At 42.4% G+C, this 27,374-nt stretch overlaps 1 protein-coding gene across 7 annotated transcripts in view; it reads left to right on the top strand.

Annotated features, from left to right (window-relative positions):
- The first annotated feature begins 743 nt into the window (after positions 1-743).
- loxl3b (lysyl oxidase-like 3b) overlaps positions 744-27,374 on the top strand; it is a 45,089-nt gene continuing 18,458 nt past the window's right edge. For 2 of the 7 annotated variants that reach the window (XR_008563480.2, XM_054741852.2), the window contains exons 1-15: positions 744-953; positions 2,873-3,211; positions 4,300-4,463; positions 5,865-6,082; positions 7,032-7,082; positions 10,946-10,990; positions 11,197-11,404; positions 11,509-11,689; positions 19,753-19,907; positions 21,970-22,140; positions 23,242-23,401; positions 23,526-23,769; positions 25,664-25,779; positions 25,935-26,071; positions 27,037-27,148. Coding sequence is in view for 1 of the 7 variants with exons in the window: in XM_054741852.2 (XP_054597827.2) it covers positions 890-953; positions 2,873-3,211; positions 4,300-4,463; positions 5,865-6,082; positions 7,032-7,082; positions 10,946-10,990; positions 11,197-11,404; positions 11,509-11,689; positions 19,753-19,907; positions 21,970-22,140; positions 23,242-23,401; positions 23,526-23,769; positions 25,664-25,779; positions 25,935-26,071; positions 27,037-27,148 (2,365 nt within the window). In the remaining 6 variants the exon portion in view is untranslated. Of the gene's footprint in view, positions 954-2,872; positions 3,212-4,299; positions 4,464-5,864; positions 6,083-7,031; positions 7,083-10,945; positions 10,991-11,196; positions 11,405-11,508; positions 11,690-15,579; positions 15,603-17,131; positions 17,238-19,752; positions 19,908-21,969; positions 22,141-22,864; positions 23,021-23,241; positions 23,402-23,525; positions 23,770-25,663; positions 25,780-25,934; positions 26,072-27,036; positions 27,149-27,374 lie in introns of those variants that run through there. The other 5 variants (XR_008563481.2, XR_011517242.1, XR_008563482.2 and 2 more) reach the window with 5 other exon arrangements.

Raw genomic sequence — 27,374 nt, 5'->3', positions numbered from 1 at the left:
CTCTAGAAGGCACTATATCAAATACAGGCCATTTACTTTCATGAACATTTACATTGGGAGATTCCCATTTAAGGCATCAGAACTATGAATGAACACATGTGGAGTTATGTACTTAACCAAAAAAGGTGAAATAATTGAAAACATGTTATATATTCTACTTTCTTCAGAAAAGCCACCCTTTGCTCTGATTACTGCTTTTCACACTCTTAGCGTTCTCTTGATGAGCTTCAAGAGGTAGTCACCTGAAATGGTTTTCCAACAGTCTTGAAGGACTACCTCTTGAAGCTCATCGAGAGAATGCCAAGAGTGTGCAAAGCAGTAATCAGAGCAATGGATGGTCACCTGTGTTTTGGAACCAGCCAGGTTTAGAAAATGTTTCAGTGATCAAATAATTAAGTTTTTCTTTTTCTGAAAGGTTCTGAAACCCAGCAAGTGAACAATGAAAACCCACGATTCCTTCAGTGCACTGGAAAACTTTCCTACATGTGGCAGCTGTCAACATGAAGCTGAGATCTGTTGGTTAGGATGGGAAAGTGTGTGTGTGTGTGTGTGTGTGTGTGTGTGTCACCTCCACAGGCTCATATAGGCAGACTGCCGGCTGCAAAATGAGGGCATTACAGGTTTCCAGTGTTTCATGAGGGAGGAGGAGAGCCCGTTACGGAGCCATATGAAAAGGGTTAGTGTCTTTCCAGGGAATAAATTTGCCCCTCCTAGTTCAGAGTCCTCCTCCTCTGCCTCCTCCTCCTTCTTCTCAATGAAAGCTGCACAGCTGGCAATTTATATACAAGGCTGTTCCTAAGAACTAATTGGGTGTTTGTAGACCATCGCCTCACAAACTGTACCTGCGTCTAATAGAGAGCATGAGTTAAAACTAAAAACTGTGATTTTTATGAGAGGGTTTAGATCTGGATCTTCAGACTCCGCTGGAACCGTTATAACCTCCTCCTCCAAAGGTAAGGGAGACCTTCACTTTCACTGTAAGAAAGGAAAAGTTTCAAAGGGAGTCGTGATGAGCAGAGATTGTAATCTCAGAATAAGAAATAAAGCTTTAATGTTTTCTATGACTTTATAAAGGATTTTACGTAACTACTATTACTATTTTTACTGACCTTCTATTCTCTAGTATCAATATGGTTCACTTTTGAGAAATGTTTTATCTGGAAATGACCTTTTGATAGTTTTAGTTTTAGTCCAGCTGCTCATAGCTGAGCAAATGAAAGAAAATGACTATGCTGAGTACGCTAGAAAGCTCACCAACTTGCTCAATATGTTAGTTTTTACAAAGCGTTGCTGTGATGGTTTCCATCTGGGCTCAATTATTTATGGCTGGTATTTGGATCATTGATTCAGCTCTCTGTGATGTGGCTGTAGAGTCTCCCTGAGGTCAGCGACAAGCTGCAACAAGGGAAGGAAATAAGACCTGAACCCTGGGGTTGTCTTAGCTCACGTACAGATTCGTGTGTTCGTGTGTGTGTGTGTGTGTGTGTGTGTGTGTGTGTGTGTGTGATGAATGGTTTGAGTTATACAATAAAAATTACTGAGATATTAAACTTTTCACGATTCCATCAGTTGCTACTACTCAGACATTAATATTCCTATAATTTTTTCACTCACATAAATGTGTTTTTCTTTTTTCTTCATTTTGCAAACAAACAAACAAACATAAAGAACTGATCACAGCTGATGAAAGTCTACCAACTAAGATAAGTTCACCACAGATGAGTTCAGCAGATGTTAGAATCACCTCTGGCTTCAGTTTGATAAATTTTTGAGTTCTTAGCCAGTTTTATTCTTGAGATTACATAAACATGTATTAAAATATATGATGTAATTATCTGAAAGGTCAATCATAAAATTAAAATTTAATTGGCACTCACCAGCTGTTGTACTTAGAGGCCCCACCAGAGGGCAGAAGACCCATAAAGGATTCAACAGGTTTCTGAGGAAAGTACAAATCCTGTTAAAGAGGTGGAGGTCTCATGATGTCTCATTGTCCTCTACCTGCTACATAACTTGGGGAGACATGTCCCTGTGGATGAATAAGAGTGAAATGTCTGATGTTTTATCATATAAGTGCATCTCATTTTAGCTTACTCATCTAATCAGGTTTTTGCTTCCTGGTGCAGGAAAAACTAAGTTTGTTACTTTGCTCCCCTCAGACCGAATGGCTGAAGGTCAGACTAGCTGGATATCTCCTGGATATCCTCTTCTATGTTTTTAATGTTTTTATTTTTTGAACAATTCTTAAAATAAATAATAAATTAGAAAAATGCAGCTTCAGACACATTAGCTAGTTAGCTGCTCGACCCAAGCTCTGTAAAAGTGTGTGTCCTTCCAGTCTCTGTGACACTGGACTCAGGCTATGTGCTCAATCTCAGTTTTGGAAAGGGAATCTTAAATTTGTGGTTGTTGTACAAACACATCACATCACAGTGTTTCTGTCTCCGAAGAAACAACCTGAGTCTGGTTCTGCACTCATCAACAGCAGGCCTTTGTGGAGTATAGTGACAACAGCAGCTTCAAGAGACAAAACCCAAGAATTTATCAGAAATGTTGCAGTTTAACGAGAAAAATGGCAGTACTGATTTATGATCGACTCATCATGAGTGGACTGAGAGCCTCATTCTTTAGGTGGTTGCTGTAGTCTTGCTCACATTAACACTGACCAGATGGTTCATAAAACGCATAAGTAATGGCACATCATGTGACTTGACTTCTATGCGCTGGTCCCCTGTGTGAGCAACACTAAGTCGGAGCATAACTAAATTCCCTTTGAAGAAAAAAGATATAAATGAAGACGCATTATGTGTGCTCCACCACCCAGGGTCCCTTTTGTCTGCTTTCTGACGTTGACATTTTCTTTCTCTTGCAGCTACAACGATGGGAAAGCCCAGGCACAGACAACAGTTGGTGCTCACCCTACTGTTCGGGCTGTGGTTTCCTTGTTGTTTAACCCAGACCACACCACCAAGCAGGACCAACCTGGGCCCAACCCCATCATCATCCCCTCAGACTGAACGGCTGAAGGTCAGACTAGCTGGATATCCCCGGAAACACAACGAGGGGCGGATAGAGCTGTTTTATAAGGGAGAGTGGGGAACCATCTGTGATGACGACTTCTCTACAGCCAACGCCAACGTTCTCTGTCGTCAGATGGGTTTCGTTTCAGCTACAGGGTGGACCCACAGTGCCAAATATGGAAAAGGTCAAGGTAAGACCAACCCTTTAGGCTGATAATGGCAAACATCCATGATTTCTGTTTTTATGGAAAATGTTTAGGTTGTGTGTCAGCAGAGTTGGAGAGTCAACGATGGATTGTCCCATTTGGTTATCTACGCACACAGATACTTATCTCAGAACTAGTGAATAACTAGATTTAGATTTTTCCAACCCACTTTGTCATTTTAAAGCCCAGAGAGAGAATCTAACCAGCAGTAAATATACGGAATAAATCGAGGCTTCTCTCACCAAATTGTTTGTAAAAATCTGTCTCAAAGGAAGTTTCTAATTAAATCTGTGACACTTTAGGTATTTCTTAAAAGCTGGAATGCATGACAAGAAAATTGAGAAAAAGGGAGTCCCTTTAAATCCTGAATAATAATAATAATAATAATAATTATTATTATTATTATAAATATAGTGATTGTAACTGTAATACTTTTTTACTAAATTCTATAACAGTAAAGAATTGATAAAGTCGACCCTCACCACCTCTATATCCTCCACTAGAGGGCAGTAGACATATATAGGACTTGCTTTGGCAGGTCACCGATGAAGGTACTAATCCTGATACTCACCTTTTGTGCTGCCATTGGTCTCTGCTGCCTCTATAAACACTCCAATTGAGAAAAAAGCCCATCTGTTTTCTGCCAGTGTTTGGTTTTTGGAATTATGTGTCTAAAACAAACTGTTTCAAAAACGTCCCCTACTGTGACATCACAAATGGGTAAAGTAGACCAGAGTCACCGCTAACATGCAAGACTACGAGCACGTCCTGAATATTGAAGCTTCTCAGCTCATAGCAGCCTGAGTGGGGAAGGGGTGGGCGTGGCCAGCTCCAGCATTTTTTTAAAAAGGGACAGCGCCCTAAAACAGCTCATTCTAGAGGGTTCTGAAACCGTCAAGATTAAAAGTGCTGTGATGTGAGATTTAGTTCAAAGAATTGCATGAACTTGTTTTATATCGACCGTAGAGCTGATATATATAGAGCATTTCATAATAAGTCCCCTTTGAGGATGACATATTAGAAGTGGTTTGATGGGAATTTGGTGTGAGTGTAACCGACTGTTTCTGATGCAGGTAAAATCTGGCTGGATAACGTTTTGTGTAACGGAGGTGAGAAAAGCATTGAATTCTGTAAGTCTCGGGGCTGGGGCAACAGCGACTGCACTCACGACGAAGACGCTGGCGTTGTTTGCAAAGATGAGAGGATTCCCGGCTTTGTGGACTCCAATGTGATCGATGTAAGTGACAGAAATGCACTCAGGAGAGACTTTGCGCTGTTCCTGTAAAAGTGATCCCAAATGGATTCATTCAGAAGTTGTTTGGATTGTTTTCATCACTGCAGATTGTGGAGTTCATTAACAACAAACAGCACTATACAACATACAGGCACTTAGATCACATCTGTTGAAGCAGTGGCTTCTTTGGTGTTCTCCTGATTAATCTGTTAATCTGCCAGTGAGATTTTTCTAATCTGGACAGAGAGAAGGGGTGGGGGTCAGAATCAGAGCTTCGATTGGTCCTAAGCTCCCAGAAAAGAGTTAAAGTGTTGTAGATGATCTCATTTTATTGGACACCTTTTTTGTGCTTGCACTTGCAATGCAGATTTTAAACAGGATATCAAGAAATCTGAATTAAAATCTGATGATCTAAACACTTCATTGCAGAGATACGGCTTAATTTAGTCAGAATGACGAGAGCTAGTCTTTGTTTCTTCATCAAAGAGGTCTAAGTTGATAAATACAGGAGGACCCGGTGATTTGTGATATTTGATCCCACAGCTGGGATTTGTGGAGGTGTTGGTGGGAATGCTGGCTGAACGAGTGTTTCTGAGAAGCTCCTCTGTAAATGAAACAAGGTGCAGATATGTGTTTCATATCCACGAGCTGCACAGAACAGTCAGGTGGAGGAGTTTTTAAACTTCTGACTGGATGATTTAAAGATGTGACTTGATGAAAATATTTATGAAAAGAGACTATGTGATGAAGTTTCATTTGCATAACTTCCTCCATTCTTCTGTGAGGCTTAATCAAATTTGGCGACCAGACGTTGATCTGTCTGAAGCCAGGTTCTGCTATTGCTGCAGCGGAAGTGAATCCCTGCAGATCTGGTCCTCACATGGAGAACTCATGAGCAAAAGCAGAGCCTAGCTATGAATCACTCTGTAGCTATTTCACAACATCTATCGTCCTGGTGAAGATAAAAACCTGGTGAAATCTTTTTTGTGTGGAAATATGCTCCTTAATCCCACTGAAAATCAAGTCTCTCCCTTATTTATATGAATGGAAAATCTGACGAGTCACCTTTACGAGGATGTAGAACTAAGGAGAATGAACAAAACAGATGAATGTGTGGATAGCTGCCCTACAAATGTCCCATAATCCCCTGCAACATTCCCAGTGGAACCAAGGACAAAGCAACACATTTTAATTTTCTTAAAGGGCTCTATGGTTCCTCAGTGAAGCACAGCAGAGGAACCCATCTTCTCAGGGTGTTGTTTCCCTTGTGGCTCGTCTTTGTCCTCACCAGCCTTACAGAAATTGAATCTAAGTTTGGAAATGGAACCAGGACCCGTCTGTGCACTAGACTCAGCGTTTCTCGCTGCAGGAACAAAGATAATCCCATCTTTTCTGTTTTACCAGACACAAGTGGATGAGAGCAAGGTGGAGGAGGTGCGACTCCGCCCAGTTGTTGTCACGGCCAAGAAGAAGCTGCCCATTACGGAGGGCGTGGTGGAGGTGAAACACAAAGATGGCTGGGCGCAGATTTGTGACCTGGGATGGACAATCAAAAACACTCGTGTGGTCTGTGGCATGCTGGGATTCCCACATGAAAGGAAGGTCAACAAGAACTTTTACAAGTAAGTGATTTCCTCAGGTCCAAACCGGTGATGGTGAAGTGTACCTAATAAAGTGGACAGTGAGTGTATCAGACTTGGCAGAAGACAAGTAAGGCATCAAAAACCATGTCTTAGTTTTTCTTTGATTTCATTCTTTAAGAACTATCTTAGCAGGAAGAAGTGAAACGACTTACCGGTGAAACAGGAACAGACGTAGATCCTGTAACCTTTAATTGTGTTTGACCACAGAAACAAGCAGCTTGTGTTTCCCAGGACCAACAATAGGTGTTGTGCTGCCGTGGAAAGCTGCTCATTAACACATGACGGGATGTCTGGTGCCGTTTCTGCCATTCCCACAGTTCCTGTGTTTAAAGCAAGCTTTGACCAAACCACAAGATAAAAGTTAGAGATCTAGTGTTTACGTGAGAGGGAATGTGTGCAGAGCTTCTCTACCATCTGCCCAAAAACGTTCGTGTTTGTGGAACGCTTTTCTGAAACTATCAAACATCATGGCTTTCACAGTTTTTTTTTTCAGTATGTTAAAAAAAAAACCTGAATTAGGCAAACACATAAAACCCTACACTTGATGTCCGTGGTCCACAGACTCTACGTTCTTTTTCCGTTCGGTATGAGTGAACACATTCCTGCAGCTCCTCAGGGCATTCCCCTCGCTCCCTTCAGCTGGTTCACAGTAGCACGAAGGGAGACTCTTGTTTTCTCTCAGCCATGTGTGAGTCTCTGGGGAACAATCTGAGGTCGGACATCCAGGCACTAGAAAAGGACGGATCCAGAAACTGAAGGCTCAGGCCTCCTGCTGAAGTTGGTAACGTGAAGTCAGTAAAGTGATATATGGGAGACTTGAGGAATTTCAGCAATGTTCTTCACCACTGACTCTGCGTATGTGTTAAATGTGAGCTGGTATGCAGCTTTTTTCTGTGTGTGATGGAATGTGATGGTTGTACTGTTGCAGACTGAAAAAGCAAGCAGCTGAGAAGGTCTCCAGTCCAAAGGCTGGTGGAAGGTAGACGGCAGCAGGAAAACCCACCGTCTGCTCAGTGTTGATCTGTTCATTGACAGTGGGTTTCCTGTTAGACTAGATAACAACCATTAGCTCCTGCTTCCTGCTAGCTGACCCTGGATTCAGCAGCATGTGGATGGATGAACATCAGTTATCTAGAATGTTCCATATCCATGACTGAACCAGTAAAACTGCCACTGCACAGAAGCTTCAGTCCAAACCAGTTACTAACCCACAGCACAGTGTGCAGATTCACGTTTGGGGTTGATTTTTATATTTTTATTAGATTTTTTTTGGAATATTATTGGATTGTTGTGACTTTACAGATGAGTATGTGCGCTGTGCCAGAACTCAGTCCCTTATGTTTATTAGCAGCTGGAAGTGCTACAGATCATTACAGCCTGCTGTGTGGAGGAGCTGGCCTCGAGCCATGAGCTCCAGAGTCCACATGACAAGAGCTGCATCTGGAAGAATCTGCAGACAATTAGCTGTGTTTGTTTTAACCCACCCAGGTTTCCACTTGGGAGGATTTTGCCACGTTAGACGTTCAGCAAGATTGTCCCTCTCACTTTTTTCTTCCGTTGTTTCTGTGGTGACACCATTTATTATATATTCTGAGGTTGCATGTTTGTGTCAAGTAGTTTCTAAAACAATTACAATGAATAATTAATAATAATGTTGCTGATGAATTACTGATTTAAAGAGGTTTTTCACTCATATTTTTAACACCTTCGTAGTGGTCTTCAGTAGAATGAATGCCTTGTAAGTCATCCTCTGAGGATAAATAGCACCGGTACGTCTCTTTTAGCACAGAGAAGTCAGCCAGAGGAGAAAGTACACTGAACTAAAATATAAACGCAACACTTTTGTTTTTGCACAAATAAAAGGACACCCTAACACGTGCACAGTTTTGCTTTTGGGGGGGGGGGGGGGGGGCATTGCTGCAGTCAGCATGCCAATTGCACGTTCCCTCAAAGGTTGTGTGGCAAGGTGGAGAAGCGAGGACCCAGGCGGAATTTGATCTCAAGGCTCCCGGGTGAGAGTCATGTGCGCTAACCAGTCAGCCAAAGGAAGATCCCTTGGCCAAGTAGCCAGGGCGCATGATCAATCAGGTCACAGTGACAGGACGCTCACACTGTCAATTTGACGTTGTTGGCAGGATCCATGTAGTACTGTCAAGAAGGCCCATGGATTTGAAGTTTGTGGTGGCACCCTGCGCGAGAGCATGGGGACATGCTTGTGGAAAGAGGGGGGAAGATGTGACAGTGTGAGCATCTTGTCACTGTGACCCGATTGATCATGCGCTGTGGCTACTTGGCCAAGGGGATGTCCCTTTGGCTGACTGGTTAGCGTGCATATGACTCACCAGGGAGCCTGGGGATCGAATCTTGCCCGGGCCCTCATTTCTCCACCTTGCCACAGTTGCAACATCTGTGGCATTGTGCTGTTTGATCAAACTGCACATTTCAGGGTGGCCTTTTATTGTGGGCAGTGTAAGGCACACCTGTACATTAGTCATGCTGTGTAATCAGCCCCTTGATATGTCACACCTGTGAGGTGGGATGGATTATCTTGGTAAAGAAAAAGTGCTCACTAACACACATTTAGACAGATTTCAGAACAATATTTGAGAGAAATGGTTGATTTGTGTATGTAGACAAATTTTCAGATGTTTGAGTTCAGCTCTTGAAAAATGGGAGCAAAAACAAAAGTGTTGCATTTATATTTTTGTTCAGTGTAGATTCAGACAACAGGATTTGGCTAACAGTAGCATGACTCTACCATTGACTCTGTTTGCTTTGCAAATGCTTTGCTGATGTTTTATCTCCACAAATAACACAAGCCTGGACCTGAGGTGGAGTTGCTAATGCTAACGGTTAGCTTCAACTAGCCAAGATGTTCTCTGCCGTTTCCTGGACGCTAATACAACAACAGCCTCCCCCATAAGCCAATATGGATGAGTCCATAAATGTTAAGAGACAGTGTGACGTAGATCTGTCAGGCTTTTTAATTTTAGTTTCACAGTCTATTTTCTACCAGAAGCTAATGCAGGATAAAGGTGTAGGAGACTATTTTCATGTTCAGCCTTCATGTTAAACTCAGAGTAACTGATTTCTTTCAAAAACAATACATGAAAAATGGTTTTTCAGTGACAGACCTCTTTAAAGCCTTTCCTGTTTTTAGTGTAAATTAAGAAATGTTTTAGTTAAAAAAGGTTTGATTTAAATATCAGCCATTTAAAAACCCTTTTGATGTAATTTTATGAAAACATTCACGCACACAGACGTTCTACAAATTAACAAAAAAATCAATCGTCTTTACCCATGTTTTGGTGGGATCAAATTTACAATTAAATCTGGATTTATTCTCCCTGATTTCATAGGAGTGCATCGTTATCTCTTGATTTATATTCTGAGGAATTCTGAGAATTCACAGAAAGTATTTTACTGTTTAGACTAATTTTGCATTGATACTCAGCAGATTCTACCCGATTCAGTTCTTGGACAGATTGAAGCATGAAGCTAAATAAAAACTGTTCTCATAAATTTAAATCTGATTTGCACAAATGAAAAGAGCTCAATCGATTATGAATGCTTTGTTTTTATTCCTGAACTGATGGGAATCAAACACATTTGCTCTTTTTACTCCTCAGATACAAACCTGTGACATTTCATGTTGCAGTCAGAGTAAAAACTTGCTGATTACATTATTACAACAACATGATTTCTACCAACCGCCGTGTCAGCCAAACGTTTAGAGAAAGATGCCAAGTTTAATTGTCACAAAGTCTGAGGTTTTGGAGAATGAGCCAATCCGATAAAAAAAAATCGATCTTTGTCATGAAATATTAACTTCATCCATAAAAGAAACAATTTCATGGCATGATTGAAAAAAAGTTCAGAGTGCTAAGGAAGCCTAGCAGAACATCACCAGAACTGTCTCCTGCATTGAATCCAGAAGAACCAGGACCCTCTTCTAAAGCTGATCCAGCTGACGGAGCAGGGCTCCAGTGCACCAATACAGGTGTGAGTCCGTCTGCAGCTAAGTGAGATGATGACTTTTGGAGGATGTTCTGGTGTAAAGAACGGCAGGAAAGAAGCCACTTCTCTCATAGAAACCAATCAGGGACAGACTGGTGCCTGGGGAATGGACTGCTGAGGATTGGTGGAAAGTCGTTCACTCCGATGTTGAAGAATGACCTCCATTACTCACTCTGGACCAAACACTGACTGACAACATGTCAGGGTTAGGGTTAGGGTTAGCCCTAACCCATCTACAGAGATGTAGAAGAAGAGTGGGTGAATTGATGCAAAGAGTTTATATTTGCCATGCAAATATTGATGTTTTGCATCATCTTAATGAAATGGTCACTTAAAGCTCATGAAATTTAAGATAACCTGTAATTCTGCTTCAGTAAGCATAGAAACATCTGACCGAAAGAGTTGTAGGAATCAACACGTGTCACGCTCTGAACGTTTGCCTCCGTCTGTAAATGTTGGTGCGTCTGAGCAAAAGTTATAAGGACTCGCCGACACTCTGACATCAGATCCACTTCAGCGTTGGTGACAACAACCAAAACTCAGCCCAGTATGGGAAAATAAAAGGAGAAGAACATATATTTTTGATCATATTTGTTATTTTTTTCCACTGGTTCAGCTGGTTCCATGGTGAACGTTCTCAGAAGAATTAATGCTGTTGTCTTCTGTTTGTTCTGTTGCTTTATACAGCTGTGCTGAAAGGTCCTGCTGCAACAAACCTTTAACGTGTTTAACATAAAGTGTGTGTTATAGAAGTTTTGTTAGAAGACTCTCTTCTTTATCATTTTCTTCTCCTGACTGTGCAGTCTAACACTTTTTACCTTGCAGGAAGTCATCCATAGCTAAAGATAAACCGAGCAGTCCTGGCAAAAGGTAATCTGAGGATTAAATAGTGTTTGGGTCATTTTGGTGTCTGAAAAGATCTCCAACCACACTTCATCCATAAAACTCACAAATTATTTTAGATAACGCTTATAATGGATCATTTGTTCTGGGCACTGTTCACCTCGTTATGTCCAGAAATGAACAAATTCTTTAATCAAGTTGTTCTTCTGACCCAGTCTGTCTGCCCTCTTCAGGTTGTATTTGGAGCGTCAGAAGAACTTCTTCCTCATTCACTCTGTGGGCTGTACCGGCACCGAGGTCCACCTCGCAGCCTGTCCCATGGAGTTCAGCAAACCCAACGCCACATGGCCCTGTACAGGAGGCATGCCCGCTGTTGTCAACTGCATGCCCGGCCCACTTTTCACGCAAAACAGCAGTTTGAAAAAGAAAATCAAAGTTTCGGTAAAGTGTCTTTCAGAACCATATCCTGGCGAAACAAAAACAAATTTTTATTCCAATAAGTGTTTGAAACAGTAAATTACAGTGATGTTTGGCCCAAAACGTAGAGCAACGTGAGGCTGAAGGGAGGTGCCAGGATGGGAGAAGGCCGGGTGGAGGTTCTGAAGGACAGCGAGTGGGGGACCGTGTGTGACGACCGCTGGAACCTGCAGTCAGCCAGCGTGGTCTGCAGGGAGCTGGGCTTCGGCAGCGCAAAGGAGGCCCTGACTGGAGCACGCATGGGACAAGGTGAGGCTTACACCTTCAAAAGAAATAAAATATACTTTCATGAACTAAAATACAGCTATATGTACACTTGATGAAATCATCAATTACCCACAACATTTTAAAGCAAAGTCCAGTTCCACCAGACACACCCACACCACCTGACCAGAACCAGACCATTAAGAAATAATTTCAGCAAGACCTTATCTGACGACAGGAAGTAAGCTAAAAACCTCAAAAAGCAACAACTCTACACTTCTTGGTAAAAAACCTGCTGTGGACTGATGAGACAAAAGCAGAACTTTCTGTGAGGTGTGTGTTCTGTTCAATCTGTCAGACACGTTAGTGGTAGTGTGATGGTCTGGGGCTGCACTGCTGCTTCAGGACTGGGACTCTTTGCTGTAACTGAAGGACATATGAATTCATTAGACCTTTAACAAAATACCCTCCAATCAGATAAAGCCGGGCGTACACTGTGCGACTTTTTCACTTTTTTGAGCCGATTTTCCAGTCGTGCGAGAAGCCACGACATCGGGGCGAGTTTTGCGCCGAGCGGTCGTGTAGTGTACAGGGGGTTACGAGTATGGCAAGCCAAAACCGTCACAATACGCCACTTTCCCAACCCGTCTAGTTAAGAAATGGCGAAAAAAACGCCGTTTGATGTGCCAAGACGTCGTAAAATACGGCGAAAACTCTGCCAGAACGCCGTAATTTACGCCGTTCTGAACGGTCCCGTAGAACGCCCGTAAAATACGCCGTTTTTTCCGGACATTGAACGCCGTTTTTTACGTCACCCTAATCCCAGACGCGTTCTCTGTGTGGGTGGCGTAAAATACGGCGTTTGGTATGGACATTGAACGCCGCTTTTTTCGCCGTCCTGTGACATAAAACGCCGCTTTTAACGCCACTTTGTGACAGTTTTAACGCGTTTAAAATTCAACTTTACTCTCATTTATGCAGAGCCCTCCCCATGGGTTTCGCATCCACTTAATTTAAACTCCAGTGACCCAATGAAAGACGAGGAGGTTGAGGCAGCACTAATTCATCCCAGATTCGCCGGGCTGTCGGGCTGTGATTGCTGTTTTCTAATACAACTCGGCTCTGTTTCAACTAATTTCACTGTATTGAAAAAGCCTTGAAATGTAGTAATATTATCAACAATGTGTCAACATTATTATTTTTTCTGTCCACCTGTAAAAGGCAGAAACGCTGTTTCAGTCAGACCTGATGATTACTTAAAAGTGTGGCTGCCGTATCAGTCTGTCCTCGTGGCTCGTGAGTCCAGCTGAAACATCAGTGCTCTTTCTGTCCAAAACTCCATTCTTCTTAAGTTCATCCACTTTCAGTATTTACTATTGTGACAGTGTGTGTGTGTGTGTGTGTGTGTGTGTGTGTGTGTGTGTGTGTGTGTGTGTGTGTGTGTGTGTGTGTGTGTGTGTGTGTGTGTGTGTGTGTGTGTGTGTGTGTGTGTGCTGTCGCAACATCCCGATTGATGATGTGTCCTGGCTACTTAGCCAAGGTAGTGTTCCTTTGGCTGACTGGTTAGAGCGTATGACTCTCACCCGGGAGTCTGGGGATCGAATCCCGCCCGAGCCCTCGTTTATCCACCTGGCCACACTATTGTTTTTTTTTTTTTTTTTTTTTTAACGACTGTTATACTTGTCTTACAGGAGCTTCTGAAGATGTTCTGTCTTGCTTCTCCATCATCACTCTCCAGCTCCTCAGACCAGCCACTCCAGAACCTTCCCAGATCCAGGATCAGAGCACTTTAATTAAAGTTTGAAACATGTCTGCTTGTTGTTCTCCTATAGAAGCCTTAAACTAGAATTTGCTAATGAGCTTTCTTGGCTAAAATATGCTCTTAAATGTTTTTATTTACATAATCAAGAAACACGTTTTTCATTGCTGCTTCACCAAGACATGACTGAAAATGTCCTCATGATCCTGAAACGCTGGTTAAAACAAATTACTTTTAACCTCTTATAAAACAAACGTGTCTGTTGATGATTATGCCCACTACAATACTGAAGCACCTGCATACTTGCTACCGATTTGCTAACTTTCTGTAATATTTTGATATTTAAGTTGAAAACATGAACTGCTGTAACACAAATTCCAAATGTTCTAGTTGAGCACTTGTTTCTAATCAACTAATCATTATTTCTGTGATTAGTCAGCTTTTTCCTTTTCAATAAACACATGTAAAAATTACAATTATCTTACTGAAAAATAGTTTAACAGTGTTGCACATGTATAATAATCTGCACTGGTTTTCACAGTTACGGCATTCTTCAAACTATAATAATAAAATAAAGTGAAAAGATATTTACAATTGATTACTTCAAGTTCCTACTATTTACATTTTATGCATCGATACTGTAAATGGCTGTTTACTAAGGCATACAAAGTCAGTGCCTGTACACAGGTAGTTTGCTTGTAAATCTACATATTTCTGTTCTATATGATCCTGTACTCTTCATTAATGCTACTTACAAATCCACGAGTCTGTAGAATTGCCTTGTTTATTTGAGCAGGTATTGAACAATCCTTTTAGTTATTAACAAGTTGAGTGTGTGCTTAAGAGGAGTTTAAAAGTGTTAGCCTTAGAAAGTAGATGAGCCTCTCCCACAAACCACATTTTTTAAATTTAGGACTTTACGGAGTGTGCTGAAAGACAAAATGAGGCTGATCATCTCCATTTTTACAGGAGGCAACCCCCTGCTTACTAGGCAAGAACCCGTATGAGAACATTCCATGTGCAGCTAAAGATCTGTAAACTAAATAATGTCTGGAAACCACCAGGGACCAGGCCCAAAAGCATCACTTCAAAGACCTGACAGTCTGATCTGCTTTGTGTCATAAGGTGCAAACACGAGAAACCTTTTTAACATCCAGAGATTCTTACAGAAGGAACAACTCCAGCTGATATGTTGCATTCATTCGATGTCTTCCTAAATCTATATCTAATTATAAATTTGTAAATATTTTTCATAAATTGTAGTGCTCAAAACCTAAAGAGACAGTTGCTTCAGTCGATCTGTTCTGCTTCTGCAGCCAGACACTAAGCCAATCCAATAAAAGTACAGGCACTGACTTTGTATGCCTTAGTAAACAGCCATTTACAGTATCGATGCATAAAATGTAAATAGTAGGAACTTGAAGTAATCAATTGTAAATATCTTTTCACTTTATTTTATTATTATAGTTTGAAGAATGCCGTAACTGTGAAAACCAGTGCAGATTATTATACATGTGCAACACTGTTAAACCATTTTTCAGTAAGATAATTGTAATTTTTCCATGTGTTTATTGAAAAGGAAAAAGCTGACTAATCACAGAAATAATGATTAGTTGATTAGAAACAAGTGCTCAACTAGAACATTTGGAATTTGTGTTACAGCAGTTCATGTTTTCAACTTAAATATCAAATATTACAGAAAGTTAGCAAATCGGTAGCAAGTATGCAGGTGCTTCAGTATTGTAGTGGGCATAATCATCAACAGACACGTTTGTTTTATAAGAGGTTAAAAGTAATTTGTTTTAACCAGCGTTTCAGGATCATGAGGACATTTTCAGTCATGTCTTGGTGAAGCAGCAATGAAAAACGTGTTTCTTGATTATGTAAATAAAAACATTTAAGAGCATATTTTAGCCAAGAAAGCTCATTAGCAAATTCTAGTTTAAGGCTTCTATAGGAGAACAACAAGCAGACATGTTTCAAACTTTAATTAAAGTGCTCTGATCCTGGATCTGGGAAGGTTCTGGAGTGGCTGGTCTGAGGAGCTGGAGAGTGATGATGGAGAAGCAAGACAGAACATCTTCAGAAGCTCCTGTAAGACAAGTATAACAGTCGTTAAAAAAAAAAAAAAAAAAAAACAATAGTGTGGCCAGGTGGATAAACGAGGGCTCGGGCGGGATTCGATCCCCAGACTCCCGGGTGAGAGTCATACGCTCTAACAGTCAGCCAAAGGAACATTTCCTTGGCCAAATAGCCAGGGCGCATGATCAATCGGGACGTTGCGACAGCACACACACACACACGCACACGCACACACACACACACACACACACACACACACACACACACACACACACACACACACACACACACACACACACAGTCACAATAGTAAATACTGAAAGTGGATGAACTTAAGAAGAATGGAGTTTTGGACAGAAAGAGCACTGATGTTTCAGCTGGACTCACGAGCCACGAGGACAGACTGATACGGCAGCCACACTTTTAAGTAATCATCAGGTCTGACTGAAACAGCGTTTCTGCCTTTTACAGGTGGACAGAAAAAATAATAATGTTGACACATTGTTGATAATATTACTACATTTCAAGGCTTTTTCAATACAGTGAAATTAGTTGAAACAGAGCCGAGTTGTATTAGAAAACAGCAATCCGCACAGCCCGACAGCCCGGCGAATCTGGGATGAATTAGTGCTGCCTCAACCTCCTCGTCTTTCATTGGGTCACTGGAGTTTAAATTAAGAGGATGAGAAACCCATGGGGAGGGCTCTGCATAAATGAGAGTAAAGTTGAATTTTAAACGCGTTAAAACTGTCACAAAGTGGCGTTAAAAGCGGCGTTTTATGTCACAGGACGGCGAAAAAAGCGGCGTTCAATGTCCGTACCAAACGCCGTATTTTACGCCACCCACACAGAGAACGCGTCTGGGATTAGGGTGACGTAAAAAACGGCGTTCAATGTCCGGAAAAAACGGCGTATTTTACGGGCGTTCTACGGGACCGTTCAGAACGGCGTAAATTACGGCGTTCTGGCAGAGTTTTCGCCGTATTTTACGACGTCTTGGCACATCAAACGGCGTTTTTTTCGCCATTTCTTAACTAGACGGGTTGGGAAAGTGGCGTATTGTGACGGTTTTGGCTTGCCATATACGAGAGGCGATTAACACCACGTGACCAGCCGCCGATCAGCAGTCGTGAGGTCGCAGGGACTTCTGGTGTGTTTAATATTTCGCTCGTCCCTCGTGAGGGTATCGCACTGTTGAAGCGGCGCTGCGAGCAGCTACGATCCAAAAAGTATCAGAACCGCTCACGGCGCATGCGCGCGCAATCCTGCATCAACGCCGGCCGGTCGCTCGCTATTTCCCTAATAACACACGCTGTTCGTTTTTGTTTCTACACGTTTTTTTACTCACAAAGATTGTCAAGAAAGCGTGTTTGTCGTGTTCATGTCAAATTAAACTGATCACAAAACACAGATTCACTTTCTTTATTTCGTTTTCCTCATCCAACCCCCATAAATCCCTGTGTGTCCTCCTGCAGCACTCCCGAAGAACAACAGGCAAGACAAAAAAGTCTGACGTGTTGAGTAAAAACTGCTATTTTTAGCACATTTTTAGGGCCGACGTGTTGCTACCAGACGTACAGTGTGAGCAGTCAGGTCGCATGCGAGAACTGGGTCGTGCAGTGTGAGCACATGACTCGTGAGATCTGCTCTGCGAGGAAGTCGTACAGTTTGAGCTGAAGCTGAGTGCTACGAGTGAAAAAGTCGCACAGTGTACGCCCGGCTTTAGAGGCAACAACTGGATCCAGCTTTGTGGTAACTGGTAACGAGTCTCCCCCAGGACTTTTTAGGGTGATACAGCTAGTTAGGTTTCATATAAAATCATAATTTGAAATCAATACTTTTATTTATTCTGTTTATCCTTTAAATCAAATCTGTTTGCTGATCTGAAAATGTAAATAAACACCACACCAAGCTACATAGGGTCTGTTCTAATTAGAAAACCAGGGTAAACTTTTTATTTCCAAGAAGTTTAAAGATGTTTGATTTCAAAAGTTTGAGTTTAAAAATAATTAACTAACAAAAAAAAAGTTCTGTCACGTAACTTCACAGTGGGCTATGCCACACACATACTGTGTGTGTGTGTGTGTGTGTGTGTGTGTGTGTGTGTGTGTGTCTAATTAGTAATTTTCCTTAACCTGGTGGAAGTGTGTTTACTTGAATAAGAATCCCAGAAGTTTCCCTGAAGTAGAAACAAGTCGTCTTTTGAGGTCCGGTTCTGGGAAACGCTGGGAGGGAACGTCTTCTCTGGTTCTGTGTGCTATGATTCCTACCTCAGACAAAGCTGGCTGAGGAGACTTGACTCGGCAGAGGAAGCTGCATTCCTGTGGGAGGCTAAGATTAATATCTGACCACCAGCTGGTACACTGCTCCAATGAACTTCCATGAAATTTGGAATGAGAGCTGAAGGACAGCCATTCACAGAAATTACATAATGTACTAAATGATGGGATGGTAGCATGAAGTGATGTTTTCAAGGGGACATTTACATTGGGGCACTGACTGCAAGTTCTCTCACATAAAAAGTCTAATTTTCAGCTACGAGAGACAGAATGTAAAAAAATCCAGGAAATCACACTGTATGATTTAGTTTTTTATAATGGTGCAGAAAATAAGTATTTGGTCATTAACAAAGTTCACCTCAATACTTTGTGACGTAACATTGGTTGGGTTAGAGTTTCAGATGGGGTTGACAAAGGTCAAACATTTCCTGTAGGTCTTCACCAGGTTTGCACACATTGTTGCTGGTATTTTGGCCCATTTTTCCATGCAGATCTTCTCTAAGGCTGTGATGTTTTGGGGCTGTTGCTGGACAACAAGGACTTTCAACCCCCTTTACAGATTCTATATTGGATTGAGGTTTGGAGACTGGCTAGGCCCCTCCAGAACCTTGAAATGCGTTTTATGTAGCCACTCCTGTGTTGCCTAGGCAGTGTGCTTGGGATCATTGTCATGCTTGAAGATCCAGGTACATTTCATCTTCAGTGCTCTCACTGATGGAAGTTTTTTGCCCCAAACCTCACGTTACATGGCCCTTAATATGAATCAGTCAACCTGTCCCCTTTCCAGAAACGTACTCCCAAAACATAATGTTTCCACTCTCATGCTCGACAGTGGGTATGGTGTTCTTAGGATGCAACTCAGCATCCCCCCCTCTCTCTAAACAAGGCAAATGGCATTCGTACCACTTGGTATCATCTACCCACAAAGTACTCCCAAACCTCCTCTGGATCATCCAGATGGTCTCTGGCAAACTTAATACGGGTCTTGACATGTGCTGGCTTAAACATCTATGGAGTGCTGCAAGATTTAAATCAATGATGACGTAGTGTTACTATTAGTAATCTTTGTTGGTCTCAATTCTCTTCAAGTCATTGACCAGTTCCTCCAGTGAAGTTCTGGGTTGTTTTCTTGCCATTTTTCAAGATCATTTGTTCCCTATGAGGAGAGATCTTGCATGAAACCAAAGGTCTAGGGAGATTATCCTTAATTGGCTAATCCCACTTCTGAGCAAGTGTACAATCTTGTCCCTAATGTCCTTAGCTCTCTGGTCTTATCCATGGTGGAAGTTGGAGACTCACTGTTTGAAGGTGTGGACAGGTGTCTTTTACACAGATGACAGGTGCGAACAGGTGTCATTAATACGGATAACAGTTGAAGGATGGAATAGCTTCTTACAAAAGAAGAATCGGAATCAAAATCAGAAGGTTTTGTTGCCATATATGCGAGAAATCACAACTTTAGGAAACTGCTGCGGTACTTGGTGCAAAAGAAGATAAAAATAAGAGATAAGCAAATATAGGAAGTAATAATATACTCATGATAAAACAATTCATATAAAGGGGCAATAATTAGAGAAGCGGCTAAAATAAACAGTGTAGGTACAAGTCAGAGCGGATCAGTTCAGGTACAAACACAACACCGGGTCATGTAACTGGAACCAAGCGACTGGAGTGGGAAGCCCTAGGATTGTCGTTCAAGAAGCATGTCTGTAAGGACCAGAATTCCTGCTTGTTTGTAGGTGCTAAATGTTTCTTTTCTGCACAGCTATACAAATAAATAATTTAAAAATCAGCTAATGGGATTTCCTGGATTTTTTTACATTCTGTTTCTCACAGTTGAAGTGTACCTAAAGAGAATTACAGACCTTTTATCAAGTGGGACAGCTTGGACAATCGTGGCTGCTAAATCCTTTCTCATCCCACTCTACACCCTCAAACAACTTACTGTATTTGCATTCTGAAAGGACGTGTTCCATCTGTTCTAACAGGGATGGGTCCGATCCACATGAACGAGGTGAAGTGTCTTGGAAACGAGAAGTCGGTCTGGAGCTGCCCATTTAAAAACATCACCGCTGAAGACTGCAAACACGTGGAGGATGCTGCGGTCCGCTGCAACACGCCTTACATGGGCCTCGAGAACTCGGTCAGACCAAACCTTTTTACCACAATGCCTCATTTCAATCCTGCTGAGAGTTTTAACTGCTAGACTCGTTCTGTATGAAGGTTATGGCTTGGTTGGATCTTTAGATTGCTCTTTTAATAGCCTGTTTTGACAAGACTGGTTTTATTTCTTAGTGGATTGACAAGCTAAAGGCTAGTGTAAGTACCCAAAGTCAAAAATTGAGATTTTAAAACAAATCTGATCTTAAAGATTTCCTAGTGGATCACGAGAATACGTTTTTAAACCGTATTATTCTCCCGTGAGGCAACGGTTGTAGTGGGGTAACTGAAGGGTTGCTGGTTCAAGCCCCGCTCAGTCTGCCACAGTCATTGTGTCCTTGTTAGAAGAAACACCATGCCGGCAAATCAGTGTAATCCTGCCGTCGCAGTGTGCCTTATGAAAGCGCCATTGCAGCGTGGCGTTGCAGGAATTTTGTGGCATTTATGCTGCCACGCCTGGTGGTAACATTGCTGCAATGCCAGACTTGTGAAAGCATATTACACCTTGATGCAACAGAGGGAGGTGTCATAATCATGTGGGGAGTTACTGCCGAGCTTCGGGCAGGAACTAAATAGAAAATGAAAGTAAAATCAGTCAGTAAGTTCCGCTTTTGTAGTCAGAATCAGCTGAAATGATAAACTGGAGCGATGCAGAGCTCCTTGACCTTCTCTCTGTTAGAGCTGGAGCTCAGATCACCCGAGACTGCACGGGAACTGTGGGGGATAGACAGACACCTTTAGGAGCAGCTTGTTAAAAAACCTGGTGGGTGCGGCTTTGATCGCAATAAAAAACTAGTTACACCCAAGTTACACTGAAGTCCACGGCAGCACAGGGACCGCCCCCGTATCCCCTTTATATCGCCATCACATAATCTTTTATAAAAGGACATGATTGCATCACATTACCGTCGCGGTCTGACCACAAATAAATGACCTATAGACTCCTGGATGCCGCTACAGCGTTGTGGCAAATTGGCGACATGGTTTACTGAAGAGTCTATTATGTCCTTGTGCGAGACACTTCATCCTCCTTATCTTCTGGTGGTTGTTCAGGGGACTGGTGGTGTCTGTGTACGATAGCCTCACTTCTATCAGTGTGCTCCAGCAGCTGTGGCTATCACCATTAGCGTGTGAATGACTGTTGTGTTGTAAAGCACCTTGGGGGTTCATAGGACTCTAGAAAGCCATTTACTATTTATTCCTGTGAATTTACCATGACATGGTAATTTATTAAGAAATCTGTGTTTTTTTAAGCACATTTAGCAGCACTAGCAGCTAACTGTGGCATTTTTAGTGCAGTCCGAGGTACGTCCAAGAGGAATGTCTTAGTATTCCTACTGGATTTATTGTTTGGGGAAGGTTTATAAAACTCTATTTGCATGAATATTTAAGATCGGAGTTGTTTTTTAAGATGACAGTAATCGACTTTGACCTTGGTCCGACTCAGCCTATCCCTTAGCATATCAATCATTCAAAGAGCTGTTAACAACAGATCCATAACCTGGTAAAACGCCACTTGAAAACAACCGAGTTATCACTGTAACCTGTGAGATTTGTTTTTACATCACACTTGTGTAGAAAGGCTGAATGAATGCAACACATCAGCTCATGTTAGTACTGAAATATTTTTGTGCTTTTTCTGTCAGTGAGGTGCTCATTTAACTGATTTAACTTCTTTGTTATTCTCGTCTGTAAAAAGATGTGAAATTTAAAACAACAGAAGCAATGTTGGACCAAAATCTCACATCTTAAGTTAATCTTTCAGTCCTGTCAGAAAAAAGTTCTCTGTTGTGTCGTTTAAAGTTGTTAAGATTCCCAAAAATAGTTTTTACTTTTTCTGACACCGCTTTTCTCTCACCGTGAAGGATTTGTGGCTCTTCTTAACCAGCCCTCGTGTAGATACACATGCCAGAACAAAAACTCCATGGAATCTAAATAATCACTGAAATAATCCAAACATTACATTTCAGACAGCAGAACCTCAGATCTGAATTCTGTGTATCTACACCCTGCTTCACGGTGCTTAACCCCTCATTCTCACTTAGATCCGAATTACAGGAGGACGAACACGCCACGAGGGCCGTGTTGAGGTCCTGAGCTCGGACTCTAATGGGACAGAGACATGGGGTCTGATCTGTGGTGAGAACTGGACCACCAAAGAAGCCATGGTGGCCTGCAGGCAGCTGGGTCTAGGCTACGCTAACCAGGGCCTGCAAGTAGGTCACTAACACCACCAACAGCTTTTCCCCTCTGATATTAAAACATATGCGAATATAATGTACTGCCAGACCCACCAAGTGACCTTTCACCCTCGCTTTATTTTGAGTTTCTAATTGTTATTTTAGCTCAAACGAATTAAAGGAGCTTCAGCTATTTCTACTGATTCTTTTAACTCTCTGGGTTAGGGTTTCTACTCGATAGACTCCAGAGAGGAACTTCTGGACACAGTAGCTTGCTGTCTATGTGAGATGATGGATCCGGTCCCGTTGGCAGTGGTGAAGGGAACGTGTTCACGATCACGTGATCCAGTTCTTTTGATCAGCCTGCTTCTGCTGTAGAAGTAGAGGGCTAACCAATCATTTTATTCAATTGTTCAAATGTAGCATTTTTGAACGTAGACCCCTGAGTGAGTGGCAGTATATTATAACCACCATATGGAATCAAATCTCTTTGCTGCTCACTTTCATAGACCTGTTCCCTGTGAACAGATCAGAGCACAAATCTCCTGATCCCACTCACTAACACGGCCACGTGGTGACCTCATCCGGAAACCACGCCGGCCTCCTCGCCTAGACGAGACTAACCAATCTGCTCTTTAAACAACACACTTTCCACTGCCTGAGGCCGGCATGTAAACACGGGTACGTCTCGGTTTAGACAGTTCAGAGACAGGACAGGATGCATGTCCCCAGACTGACTCCCTGCAGGACGTTTCTGCAGATCCGAATTGTGGGCGGCCGAAGCAGTTATGAGGGCCGAGTCGAGGTTCAGGTTGGGTCCAAGTGGGGCACAGTGTGCAGCACAGGCTGGACCACAAAGGAGGCCATGGTGGTTTGCAGGCAGCTAGGGCTCGGCTACTCCATGCATGCTATCACTGTAAGTTGGACAAAAAAAGGCACGATTAAGTACTTTTGCTCATAGAATAGATGATTAAATCTGTTTCTGTTTGAAGTTTTCCTTGAGATCTCAGTATTACTCTGTGTCCCCAGTCTACTGCCAAGTCGTCCACATCTGTTTTCCTTTGGCGCTCCACATGTGGATGATTAAGGCCTGATCCACGTGTTTGTTTATCTGTTTGCTGTCTAAACCCTTCTAAGGAAACCTGGTACTGGGACAGCAGCAATGTGACGGAGATGGTGATGAGCGGTGTGAAGTGCACAGGAAACGAGATGGCTCTGAGCCAATGCCAACATCACAAAACCGTCAACTGCCAAAGAGCTGCAGCAAAGTTTGCAGCTGGAGTCATCTGCTCAGAGAGTGAGTCACGGCAGATTGAAGTATACCCGTGGTTTTCTGCTCCGTCTCATCAGTGCATGATTAAGACAGAACTAAAGCCCATTAGAGTAAAACATCACATTTACACCTTGTCTCCTGTGTCCAGCGGCCTCTGATCTGGTCCTGAATGCATCTCTTGTCCAGCAGACGGTTTATATTGAGGATCGTCCTCTGCATATGCTTTACTGTGCTGCTGAGGAGAACTGCCTGTCCAAATCTGCTGCTAAAGCCAACTGGCCATACGGACACAGACGACTGCTTCGATTCTCATCTGAGATCCACAACATTGGGCGAGCTGACTTTAAGCCGAAAGCAGGACGCCACTCGTGGGTCTGGCACGCCTGTCATGGGTAAGTATGAAGAAGGCACGAGTCCTTCAACAAACTCAACAGGAATTCAAGGATCTACACTCACTGGCCACTTGCTACACACCTGTTCAATTGCTCATTAACACGAATTACTATCAGCCAATCGCATAGTGGCAACTCAATGCATTTAGGCATGTGGTCAAGACGGTCTGCTGCAGTTCAAACCGAGCTTCAGAATGGGGAAGAAAGGTGATTTAAGTGACTCTGACCGTGACATGGTTGTTGGTGCCAGACAGGCTGGTCTGAGGATTTCAGAAACTGCTGATCTTCTGGGATTGCCACACACAACCATCTCTAGGGTTTACAGGAAATGGTCTGAAAAAGGGAAACATCCGGTTCTCTGGGCAAAAATGCCTTGTTGATGCCAGAAGTCAGAGGAGAATGGCCAGACCGGTTCAAGCTGATAGAAAGGCAACAGTAACTAAAATAACCACTCGTTACAACCAAAATATGCAGAAGAGCAACTCTGAATGCACAACACGTAAAACCTTGAGGCAGATGGGCTGCAGCAGCAGAAGACCACACCGGGTGCCACTCCTGTCAGCTATGAACAAGAAGTGAGGCTACAATTCACACAGGCTCACCAAAATTGGACAACCGAAGATTGGAAAAATGTTTCTTGATGAGTCTTGATCTCTTCTGCAACATTCGGATGGTAGGGTCAGAATTTGGAGTCAACAACATGAAAGCATGGGTCCATCCTGCCTTGTATCAACGGTTCAGGCTGGTGGTGGTGGTGTAATGGTATGGGGGATATTTTCTTGACACACTTTGGGACCCTTAGTACTAATTGATAATCGTTGCAACACCACAGCCTACCTAAGTATCGTTGCTGACCATGTCCATCCCTTTATGACCACAGTGTACCCATCTTCTGATACTTCCAGCAGGATAATGTACCATGTCATAAAGCTAGAATCATCTCAGATTGGTTTCTTGAATATAACAATGAGTTCACTTCAATGGCCTCCACAGTCACCAGATGCTATCATGTCAATATGGACCAAAATCTCTGAGGAACGTTTCCAGTACCTTGTTGAATCTATGCCAAGAAGGATTAAGGCAGTTCTGAAGGCAAAATGGGGTCCAACCCAGTACTAGCAAGGTGTACCCAGTAAAGTGGCAGATGAGCTAAATCCCCACATCAGGAACAACTGTGCCGTAAAAGAAGCGTTACCGTTTCATTGAGCGCCGTTATGGCTGCTCTCGTGGTCTGCCTGTATCTGTCCTGTCTATATGTGTGTGTGTAATCTTGGTCAGGCTTTTCTGTGGAGTCAAGTTCCTATGCTCTGGTTCGCTGGAGCGCTGGCAATAAAATTCTCTCTGATTCTCAGATTCTCTGATGAAGTTTAAACTGATAATACACATGACATAATAGTAATGATGTATATCATCTAAAGCTCTGACCAGGTTTGTGCTCACTAATTCTTACAAAACCTGCAAAACATTTAGGAGACCAGTGGTGAATTTCAGGGCCTTTGAGCTCTTTAGCTCCTCAGAAACGAGATTTTTTTTAACTATTTCTTATATTATAAAATTATCCTAATTGTGTAGAAAATGTTAGTAGCAAAATAAGCTGCTCTGTTTTTATTCCTAGTGTCAGGTTGTCATCTACAGCAGCTCAATTTTTCATCCAATCAAAAGTCTTCCAACTATGTTTCTAGGTAGATAACAGTGTCAGCTCTCCAATTGGTTGGCCCTTCGTGTAAAATTCCCGATGGGAAGTGCTGTGAATGTGAGTTTTGTCTGGAAAGCCATTAGGAGGTCAGGCTGGAGTGTTGTGAGGCAGAACGTCAGATCTGACTGAAGAATGCAGGTTTACATGAAAGAGAGTAAAATCAAGTTTTTCACATCATTCCTGTTCTTTCTACTGCAGTCATTATCACAGCATGGATATCTTCACCCACTACGACCTGCTGAATGCAAACGGTACCAAGGTGGCAGAGGGTCACAAAGCCAGCTTCTGCCTGGAAGACACCGACTGTCAGGAGGGTGAGTGATGCTCAGATTAGAATAAACTCTTTACCGCAACACAATAATAATTAATTATTCAAAACCTTTCAGACATATTTTCCATGAATGTAGGTGCAAACTGTAGGAATTAACCAGTGAATAACCTTTTTTAAAGTAAAAACTTTTTCACTCAGGTGTATCTAAGAGGTACGAGTGTGCCAACTTTGGTGATCAGGGCATCACGGTCGGTTGCTGGGATTTGTACCGCCATGACATCGACTGCCAGTGGATCGACATCACAGATGTCAAACCTGGAAACTACATTTTACAGGTGAACATGTATGGCATGCAGAAAATGCTGCTAATCAGAGCGATGAAAAGGATTTTCCAGGCGCAAAATTAGAGTCTTCAATCCAAGCAGCATGTGTCCATGTCTGTATTCGTCAGGAAAGGCTGCCATCGTTAATCTGAGGGAAAAGAGGCAAAGAAAGGGACAGAAAACATAGAGAAATTGATGTTTTTATGACAAAAAAGGCACAAATTCACCAAAGAACTATTTTGCACCTCTGTCTAATTCACAAAGCTTCCAGAACAACAGTGTCCATCTGCAACTATGTAGTTGTGCCAAAGTTCAGTGAGCTAATAAAGGAAAACCCACCACCACCACTCTGATCCTCAGAGACCTGCGCTGTTTGTGAGAGTCAGTTACTGCGATTTCTTTTTATCTTTGGTTTCTGTGAGCTGGTGGATTTTTTCATCTCAGGGTGAAAATTTTCTGGACAGGTGTGTCAGAAAAAAGTAGTCATTTATCATCTCTTCCAGTGATGAGGGTCATTGTTGCATCTATATAAAAACTAAAATATTACAGCCAATTTTGCTTCTCATCCAGAGAAAAACAACCAGATTCTGTACTAATTGATTTAGAAATGAAACCCTGAATGAGTCTCCCATGATGAAGAGCATGCCCGTTCTTCATCCATCCAGGCCTGGGGCTCACTGTGAGAACACAGTTTCTCTTTCTCTCTCACTTGTGTTCTTGGTGTGTTTTGTGACAGAAGGTCATCAATCATTAAAACTGTGACCTGACACTACAACAGAGGAAAAGCCAATAAACCTCTTTGCTTTTATCTTTTTAACGTTGTCCTCTCGGAAAACCGTCTTCCTTGGTTCAGTTTTTACTTCCTATTGCAGAACGGTCTCAGTAGAATCTGAATTAACTGCATCGTGTAAGAGCTCATCCTGATTGTAGGTTTGTCCTCTCCTCGGTAGGTTACCTCACTGTCCTTGCCTCCTCAGGTTGTCATCAATCCAAATAATGAAGTGGCAGAAAGCGACTTTACCAACAACGCCATGAAATGCAACTGCAAATATGACGGACATCGGATCTGGCTGCATAACTGCCACATTGGTAAGAAACACAAAACACAAAACTATCAATTGAGCAAGTTCACCGAGAAGCCATTGCTGGGGGGGGGGGGGGGGGGGGGGGCTAGCTGTTGTTTTCAGATACCATCTTACATGCAGCTCTACAACCTCTGGTCACTTTGCTTCCTTTGAACTTCAGCTGATTAAAGTCGGGCGTAAAGACCAGTTCTACTGTGCTGTGGTCTGTCGTCCACCTGGTCCAAACAGTT

Source organism: Nothobranchius furzeri, chromosome 18, assembly GCF_043380555.1.
Source record: "Nothobranchius furzeri strain GRZ-AD chromosome 18, NfurGRZ-RIMD1, whole genome shotgun sequence".
NCBI classification, from domain to species: domain Eukaryota; kingdom Metazoa; phylum Chordata; class Actinopteri; order Cyprinodontiformes; family Nothobranchiidae; genus Nothobranchius; species Nothobranchius furzeri.
The sequence above is the reverse complement of the archived record's forward strand: the minus strand, read 5'-3'. Positions and strand labels throughout refer to the sequence as shown.